The following is a 9,935-nucleotide window of genomic DNA, read 5'->3' on the forward strand; positions in this document are numbered from 1 at the left end:
GTGTTCCTGTATCAGGAGACTCAGTGTTGTTAAGATGTTAATTCTTTTCAAATCATTCGAGAGATTCAAAACAACACGTCAAAACCTCTACAGAATCTTTTTGCAGTGATTGACAATTTGCTTCTAATTTTTTTTGTAAAAATAAAAAGACCTAGTGTACCCTAAAAAGTCTTGGAAAAGAATAAAATGGAAGATCTTGCTCAAAAGGATTTCTAGAACTGTTCTGAAGAAAGTAATCAAAGCACTGTGGTATTGGGATAAAAATAGATACATAGCTCAATGGAATGGAACAAAGAGTCTAGGCAAAGACCCACTGATGTATGATCAATTGATTTTCACCAAATATACTACAGCAATTAAAGAGAAGGAGGAAAATCTCTTTAATAGTACTGGAACAATTGAAGAGCCAAAGCCAAAAAAATAAAGAAAAATTGAAATCCTACTCCTGTATTTCCAAACATATATAAAAATTATCCCCAAATTGATTATACTGTTTTGAATATAAAAAATTAGCCACAGACAGGGGAAGGATTAGCGAGACATAGACCCAACAAAGGAACTTGTATCTAGGAATTTTTTTAAAGTACAACTCACTAATAAGAAGACAAGCATTCCAAATAAAAGAAAAAATACCTGAATAGACACTTTATCCAGAAGGTATACATATACCACATTTTCTTTATCCATTTATCTATGGATGGACCCTTGGGCTGCTTCCCTTTCTTGGCTACTGTAAATAATGCTGCAGTAAACATAGGGGTACATATATCTTTTCAAATTTGTGTTTTCATCATCTTTGGGTAAATACCCAGTAGTGGAATTATTGGATCATATGTTAATTCTATTTTTCATTTTTTGAAGAGCCTACATACTGTTCTCCAGAGTGGCTGTGCTAGTTTGTATTCCCACCAACAGTGCATGAGGGTTCTTTTTTCTCCACATCCTCACTGACACTTGTCATTCCTTGTGTTTTTGATTGTAGCCATTCTGACAGGTGTGAGGACGTATTTCATGTGGTTTTGATTTGATTTTCCCCAATGATGACTGATGTTGAGCATCTTTTCCTGTGTCTGTTGGCTGACAATACATCTTCTTTGGAAAAATGTCTATCCAGGTCCTCTGCCCATTTTTAAATTGGATTGTTTGTTGTTTTTGGTTTAAAGTTATATAAGTTCTTAAATATTTTGGACTTTAACCCCTTATCAGATCATTTACAAATGTCTTCTCCCATATAGTGGGTTGTCTTGTTGTTTTGTTGATTATTTCCTTCTCTGTGCAAAAGCTTTTTATTTTGGTGTAGTTCCAATAGTTTAATTTTGCTTTGATTTCCCTTGCCTGAGGAGGTCATATCTAGAAAAAAGTTTTCTATAGCCAGTGTCAAAGAAAGCACTGCATGTTTTCTTCTAGGATTGTTATGGTTTCAGGTCTCACATTTAGGTATTTAATCAGTTTTCAGTTTATTTTTGTGCGTGGTGTAAGATAGCAGTTCGTCCACAGATGAATGGATAAAGGAGATATGGTGTGTGTGTGGTGAGATTGTGCCGTTTGTAACAACATGGAAGCACCTGCAGGGCACAGTGCTAAGTGAAATAAGTCAGAGAAAGAGAAAGTCTGCATGATTTCACCCATGTGTGAAGCGGAGAAGCAAAACAAACCAAAAGGAAAATGAGACAAGAAGTCTCTAAATACAGAATAAAATGGTGGTTGCTAAAGGGGAGGGGATGGTGGGATGAGTGAAATGGGTACAGGGGACTCCGAGTACAATTATCTCGATGAGTGCCAAGTCACGTATAGAATTGTTGAATCATATTGTACACCTGAATCTAAGATAAAACTGTGTTAATTACACATAATTAAAAAATAAGAAGATACACAGATGACAGAGAAGCACATGAAAAAACGCTTAGTATTGGGGTGTCTGGCTGGGTTAGTCAGTAGAGCATGAGACTCTTATCTCAGGGTCCTGAGTTCAAGCCCCATGTTGGGTGTAGAGATTACTTACATAAATAAACATAAAAACTTTGAAAATTGCTTAGTATCATCAATCATTAGGAAAATGAATATAAAATTACAGTAAGAATATCAATATCTAGAAATCGCTTGCATTTCTATGCAGTAGCAGTGAATGCTAGTTCGTAGCATTTAGAATATCCAGAATGAAATTAAGAAAGCAACTCTACTTAAAATAATATTGAAAAGAGTAAATATGTGGGAATAATGTAAGAAAAAGAGCAAGACTTGTATGTTGAAAACTGCAAAACATCACTGAAAGAAATTAAAATAAATTTAAAAATCATCCTTTGTGGGGGGAAATCGAGAAGGGTCTATGTGGGTGCCACTTTGAACCGAGTTTCCAACACGCTGTGGCTTCTGCTAGCTCCCTCCCTCGCTGTCTCCCGTGCTTACTCAGAGAAAGGTGCCATGTTGTGAGCTTCCGGATGGAGATGTCCGTGGAGGGAGGAGCTGATACCATCAGTCAACAGTTGGCGGGGACAGAGGTCTGCCAGCTGCTAGGCTGTTTGTACCCTTAGAGGCTGTGATGATGATGGCCCCAGATGACACCTGACTGCAGGGTGTGGGAGGCCTGAGACAGGGCACGTGCTAAGTCACACCACGACTCCTGACTACAGAAACAGCGACACAGTGAAGTCTATTGTTCTATCCCATGAAGCCGTAAGGCAATTCACTGTGTGGCGACAGATAACTGAGAGTTACCGACATCAGTGTTAGTGTAAAACAGTCATTCAATTAATGTTCAAGCCCTTCCTGTGGTAGTTCAGCAGTTACTTACTGTATATGATGCTAATCCCAGAACATCCACAGGAGGGGCGGGAATTTTCAGGAGACTTTTTCAAGAACAGAAGAGCTGGTGGGCACCATTTCTCTCGTCCATATAGCAGCCTACACACGCCAACCCAGTGGGAATGAGTGAGAACACTCTCCACCTAGCCTGCTGGTAACACTGTACCTCCCACACGCTCTCCCATGTCTATGCTGTAGCCAACCTGCCCTCAGCATGAGCCATCCATAGCATCATCACGGGCCCGTGGTCCCGCAGTGCTGCCAGTGCCAGCAGCGCTGCCAAGGGACTCCTGCCCGGGGGAGAAGGGAGTCCACACTAGCTGGACTGCAGCCCCAGTGGTGGGCTGGGGGCAGGCATCTGGTCTAACTGCAGGCACCACCTACCAATGAAACCCCAGGGGACAACAGTGGGAAAGTGCCCTGCAGTTCGGTGCTACCACAGCTCTGGAAAACACCCGGTCTGACCCGAAAATGAAAAAGACAAGTCCAAAATACACATGCACGCTTATATTCAACGCATCATTATTTACGATAAACAAGATATGGAAGGAACCTACATGCCCATCGATAGATGAATGGATAAGGAAGACGCAGCACACGCACGCACGTGCACACACACTAGAATATTACTCGTCTTGAAAAAGAATGAATCTATTTGGGACAATATGGGTGAACCTAGAGGCTGTTATACAAAGTGAAGTAAATCAGAGAAAGACAACTGTATGATTTTACCTCTGTGGAATCTGAAAACAGACCCATAAATACAGAGAATAAACAGATGGTTGCCAGAGGAGGGGGGGGATTAAAAGTTGCAGTCTTACAGTTAAAAATAAGACATGGTGAAGATAGCTCGTCTCCTCCACACCGCTCATTCACATGGCTGGCAGGTCAGTGCTGGCGGAGAACTGGAAGCTTCCGTCCATCTCCACAGGGGCCTCTGCAGACATTGGGCTTCAAATTATGGTGGATGGATTCCAAGATCAAAAGTCTCAAAGGATAGGAGATAGAAGCAACTGATTTCCTACAGCCTGGTCCTGGAAACTGGTCCAGCATCACTGCTGCTGTACTCACAGGACCTGTATTGAAGGAGAGGAGCGCACACTTCAGGGCTTGGTGGGAGGAGCACCGGACACTTTGGGGTCATGTTTTAAAATCTCCGCAGCTGTCTTAGTTCAGAGCGCCGTCAGGGCACTTTTCTGCTGTACTCCGAGGAAGGCGTACTGTGCGCATCTTAAGTGATTCAACCAGATAGTTTCTAAGGTGCTTTTACACTCTGAGTTCCCATTATCTTATAGTTTTTGTTTTCCATGTATTATTGATATATTCCACAGTGTCGTTTCCCTACTATATAGTCTGACAGTGTTTTGGGGTATGAAATTGATGTTTTCTCCTTACTACTGTACTTTAGAAGTTTGAATATTTATGTAATGCTTGGGAAATCCAGCAGACCCTCACAGAAAAGGTGTAATACGATGATGAATGTGAACGTAAAGAATATTGTGAAGTAAAGAAGTCTGTATTAATAGAGAACACCAGTTAATAGAAAGTCAGGCATTTAAAAGATATTTTTTTAAGAATGGTTTTATTTACTTATTTGAGTACTTTTTAAATTTCTTCTCTTTTTCTCAGATAGTTCAATGTGGTGAAATTGGTGATGAAATTTCCATTATACTTCTCTATTTCAAGTTTGAAGAAATTCTGGGGGAACAAAGACTTTTTTTTCTTTAATCTTTACTACTTATAAAATGAACTTGTCAATTTTAATTTGATTTCTTTATGTACTAAATAATGTTTTAAGAAAACATGGTTTGTTACTTTGTATATACCAGTTTATGTTTGTTTGTTGTTTCAAGAATTTTACTCCGAGAAATCTTATTTAAGTTTCTTTTTAAATTCTAGTTAGTTAACATTTATGGTAAAATTGGTTTCAGGTGTAGAATTTAATGATTCATCACTTACACACAACACCCAGGGCTCATCACAACCAGCGCCTTTCCCATCACCCATCTAGTCCATCCCTTCCCTCACCTCCTTCTATCAACCCTCGGTTAGTTCTCTATAGTTAAGCATCTCTTATGGTTTACTTCCCTCTTTTTTTCCCCTTCCCCTATGTTCATCTATTTGTTTCTTAAATTCCACAGATGAGTGAAGTCAGATGGTATTTGTCTTTCTCTGATTTATTTCACTTAGCATTATACATTCTAGTTCCATCTGTGTCGTTGCCAATGGCAAGATTTCATTCTTTTTAATGGCTGAGTAGTATTCACTGTGTGTGTGTGTACACACACCCATCTTCTTTATCCATTCATATGTCAATGGACATTTAGAACTACCTTACCATCCAGCAAGTGTACTGCTAGGTTTTTACCCAAAGGATACAGAAATACTGATTTGAAGGGGCACATGCACCCCGATGTTTATAGCAGCATTATCAACAATAGCCAAATTATAACAAATCTCCTTTTAGAAAAACAGATTAATTCATTCTATCTCTGTCATTCGTTTTTATTGTGATAAGATCAAAGAAAAACAGGTATATCTTAAGGAAATAAATTCATGATACACATAATGTGGATTATGCCAAAATATTTTTCCCATCACCCTAATGTTAAAGGTCTTTTATGTGTAATAGTATATATGTGAACTTAATCTGGACCCTTTGTAAATTGCAGTGTCCTCTCCGCATGGCAGAGCAAGTGGGAAGGCCCAGAAGATCCCTTACAGTACCTGAGAGGTCTTGTAGCTCGTGCCCTCGCAATACAGGTAAGAGTAAACCAGTTAGCGATGGAGTGTATGACCCCATGGTACAGACGTGTGTTCGAGATGGTCGTGTTGCCGGCGACCAGTGAGAATGTGTTGTGCCTGAAGCATCACATGTTCATTTCTCATGCTGTCATCAGTGTTCATAGAGCATTCTTTTAAAATGTTTGTTTGTTTTTGCTCACTGTGGCTCTTCATAACTTTTGAGAATTTAGAGAAGAATCTACACTTTTAATATATGTGGGTCATATGGGTGGTAACTGACACTGATTCATAACTGTGACTAATTCTCTTTAGAGCATGTCCCCCTCTCTCTGTAGGGAGCTGCTGCTTTCTCTTTTTTCTTTTTTCAAATCAAGTTTTTTCAGACCAGTCACGTACTTTGCAGGAAAACTGAATGGAATAAGGAATGACCTAGAGCGATTTTCTTAAAGAAATAGCAAATGGTACTGGTTCGTTGGTGCGCGCAGTGTACCCCTTCCCCTGTGTGGTTTCTCGGCGTCTCGCTGCCTCCCCGCTCCGCTGCTGCACCTGCCTCACCAACGGCTTCTTGACCATGACTTCCGTGAGCATGAGTCCTCCTAGATGAAGCTCGCACCTGTCCACAGCTTCAGCCCTGTCATCAATCATGACTGCTCCACCTTTGAACTAGACTCTTTAGACTTTTCCTGCTTAGACTTCTCCCATCTGTCATCTGTCTCTTTCCTCAACCTGCCCGGCATACCCTGGATTCCATGGCACATAACTTGAACCGTCCCCTTCCCAGAGTCCGCTTTATCCTATCTCACGTTCCCTGATGCCTCATCCTTCCTAGAAAGTGTTGCACTTGGGTCAGTCTCTGTCCACACACAAGCTGCTGAGCTCTGCTGCGACACCAGACAGGGTCCAGTGCGGGAAGGGGCTGGCCCTGCCCCTGTGTGCCGCCATGGCTCTTTCAGCCATGCACTGCTTTCCTGAAAATCATTCTGTCACCGCCTCCCCTTTCCCTTAGCTGAACACCTTACGTTTTACTTCACAGAGAAAATTCAAGCTATGAAATGTGACCCTTTGAGAAGTCCGACCCTTGTCTTCCACCTACAAATTTGTCCGAACCTGCCGTCGTCATCTTTGTGCTAATACGAAAGAAGTTGACCTTCTGCTGGTGGAGGCTTATCTTTAGGCCCGTGTACTTGACTTCATGTGCTCTTAGCTCTGCAGACACTCCCTCCAGCCCTCTTCCCTCCCTCTTCTCTTCATCTCTCCCTCCTTTCATGCTCTATTGTGCCAGTATACAAATGAGACTCCTTTAAAGGGGCCAAGACCCGTCTGAACATTTGTTTGGCTTCTAGTCTGACTAATCTCTTCCCTCTTTGACCTTGACTGTTCTTTGAGGACTCAGAGTGGCGTTTCTGGATCTGGACATGTGTCTCATGACACCCTTTTTGGGTTCATCTAAATAGCTCTTCTAATTTTCCTAGATGTAAAATCTGAGCTTTCAGTACATCACTTCATCTATTCCGACTGGTGTTTTTTTTTTTTTAAATAATTTTTTATTGTGTTACATTAGTCACCGTACAGTACATCCCTGGCTTCTGATGTAAAGTTCCATGATTCATTAGTTGTGTATAACACCCAGTGCTCCATGCAATACGTGCCCTCCTTACTACCCATCACTGGTCTATCTCAGTCCCCCACCCCCCTCCCCTCTGAAGCCCTCAGTTTGTTTCTCAGAGTCCATAGTCTCTCATGCTTCATTNATCTCAGTCCCCCACCCCCCTCCCCTCTGAAGCCCTCAGTTTGTTTCTCAGAGTCCTAGTCTCTCATGCTTCATTCCCCCTTCTGATTACCCCCCCTTTCTTTATNCCTTCTTTATCCCTTTCTTCTCCTACCGATCATCCTAGTTCTTATGTTCCATAGATGAGAGAAATCATATGATAATTGTCTTTCTCTGCTTGACTTATTTCACTTAGCATTATCTCCTCCAGTGCCGTCCATGTTGCAGCAAATGTTGAGAATTCGTTCTTTCTGATAGCTGAGTAATATTCCATTGTATATATGGACCACAGCTTCTTAATCCAGTCATCTGTTGAAGGGCATCTCGGCTCCTTCCATGATTTGGCTATTGTGGACAATGCAGCTATGAACATTGGGGTGCATATGGCCCTTCTCTTTACTACGTCTGTATCTTTGGGGTAAACACCCAGTAGTGCAATGGCTGGGTCATAGGGTAGTTCAATTTTTAACTTTTTAAGGNCTTCAAGGGACCTCCACACTGTTTTCCAAAGTGGCTGCACCAACTTTCATCCCCACCAACAGTATAAGAGGGATCCCCTTTCTCCACATCCTCTCCAGCAATTGTTGTTTCCTGGCTTGTCAGATTTTGCCATTTATTCCGACTGTTTAAATGATCTAATGAAGGACAGAAAGGGAAACATTTATAAGAACCGAGCTCATTCTGGAGATCAGGCATGCATGTGCTTTACATGAAATCTGGGAATATTTACAACACATGAGGTGGGTGTTATTTCCGTTTTTAAAGATGGGGAAAATAAAACCCCAATTTCAAGAGTAAACAGTTTACAGAAATTATGTGGTAAATGAGAGAACTCACACTGAAGTGCCCTTTCTGTAAAAACACACAAGTGTTTGAACGTTCCATACACTATCAGCAACATTTTAGAAAGATTCTCACTCTCCCCTGTGAAACTTTTTACGTTGGCCTCTATCCTTACAGTCATCCCATGAAAGTCAGTGATAATTCTGTCTTTCCTATGACAGAGGCTGAAGGTCTTGGAATCCCTGTTAACTCCTTACCTCTCGTGTGCGTTCACCCTACCAGAAACGTGATCTTGCCTCTACCTTCAAACTATACCCAGACATACCACCTCACCTGTTACTACCTTGACGGGGTAGCTACGACCTGATGTCAGTAGTAGTACGGCTGTCACCTAACTAGTACTGCTCCGACCCTTGTCCCTCCTTGGCTGGTTCTCAACCAAGCAGTCTGAATGTTCTGGCGGGATAAATCAGATTATATCACTCCTGTCTTAGGAATACCTTGTGACTTCCTGCCTCATCCAGAGTCCCAAAATCCTAACATCAGCCGACAAGTGAAGGTCAGGCTTCCTTCCTCTCTGATTGCCTCCTCTTTTCCTCCTTTAGTTTGCTGCTATCCATGCTGGCCTCCAGGCTGCTCAGTGAATGCTCCCCGCCAGGGGCTTTATTCTTGCTGTTTCCTCTGCCTGGGCTGCTGCCCCCAGATGCCGCACGGAAGTCATTTTCTGCCTTGGAGCTCTTTGCTCCAGCGTCACCTTCTCAGCGAGACTTCCTTTGCCATCCTGTTTCAGATCGCAGCCCCCCTCCTTTCCTTCTTTATTTTTCTCTGGAGCCTATATCCGCAGCTAATATTCTATACATGTCACTGAATGAACTTTCTTTGTATTCCTCTACTAAATGGAAGCTTCGTAAGAGCAGATTTTTGTCTGTTTATGGGTCTATCCAAGCATGTAGAACAGTGGCTTGCACAAGTAGGTTTTTCAGTATCCAATGAATAGATGAATGATTCAATCATTTTTAGGGTTATTCTCAAAAACTGACATAAACCTCTTTCACGGTTCCTAATCGTCGTGATTTACCTCCCAATATGTATTCTGTAGCATCTGTGACATTCTTATGAGATTTAGTTTCTATCTCTATTTAAATTTGCCCAATAGATGTTATAGTTTAATTTTTTACTCTATCATCTAACATTTGAAGATTTATTTTCTCTTGAGATCCTAAATATTAAAAGTAATCTTATTTTTCATTTATTTTCTGAGGTATCTTACTTTATCTTGGAAGGTTCTGCAGTATTTTTTGCATTCCTAGAAGAATCTGTATTTTCCTAACTCCTTTTAGTAACTCTCACAGTCCTTAGTACAGTGTTTTACATGTAGTAGGCACTCAGTAAAATTATGCACAGGAAGACCTATAAACAGAATTGAAAAAGCAGTCTGTATGAGGTCCAAAACCTCTAGCCTCCCTGTTTTTATATACTATATTCAGTGAGAAGACATATGTTATGGATCTTTTATATTCATATATATTCATTAATTACTTATTTATGGAGCTTCTGTTTTGTCCCACCACTGCTTTAAGTGCTGGAGATACACAGTAATGAGGAAATCACGAATTCCTACCAACAAGAATCTCTACATTTAGTGAAGGAAATAGATAATAAATAAATAGATAAATATTGGAATTTCATGAAAAAAATACATCTTGGCCCAAACCTGAGATTGAAGATTAATATAGAGTCAAGCTTTAAACTGTGTTGCTACTATCATAGAATGAACTTAGGGCACATAACTGAAATAGTACCCAGGAAAGTACAGCTATTGCTATAGCAGTAGTAT

General features: G+C 40.9%; 1 protein-coding gene across 1 annotated transcript in view; it reads left to right on the forward strand.

Annotated features, from left to right (window-relative positions):
* DYNC2H1 (dynein cytoplasmic 2 heavy chain 1) overlaps positions 1-9,935 on the forward strand; it is a 292,248-nt gene that overhangs the window by 236,354 nt on the left and 45,959 nt on the right. Inside the window, 2 exon segments of the mRNA XM_034665650.1 lie at positions 5,475-5,483; positions 5,485-5,565. Of these exon segments, the coding sequence (XP_034521541.1) occupies positions 5,475-5,483; positions 5,485-5,565 (90 nt within the window).

The sequence above is a fragment of the Ailuropoda melanoleuca genome, chromosome 8, assembly GCF_002007445.2.
Source record: "Ailuropoda melanoleuca isolate Jingjing chromosome 8, ASM200744v2, whole genome shotgun sequence".
Lineage (NCBI taxonomy): Eukaryota > Metazoa > Chordata > Mammalia > Carnivora > Ursidae > Ailuropoda > Ailuropoda melanoleuca.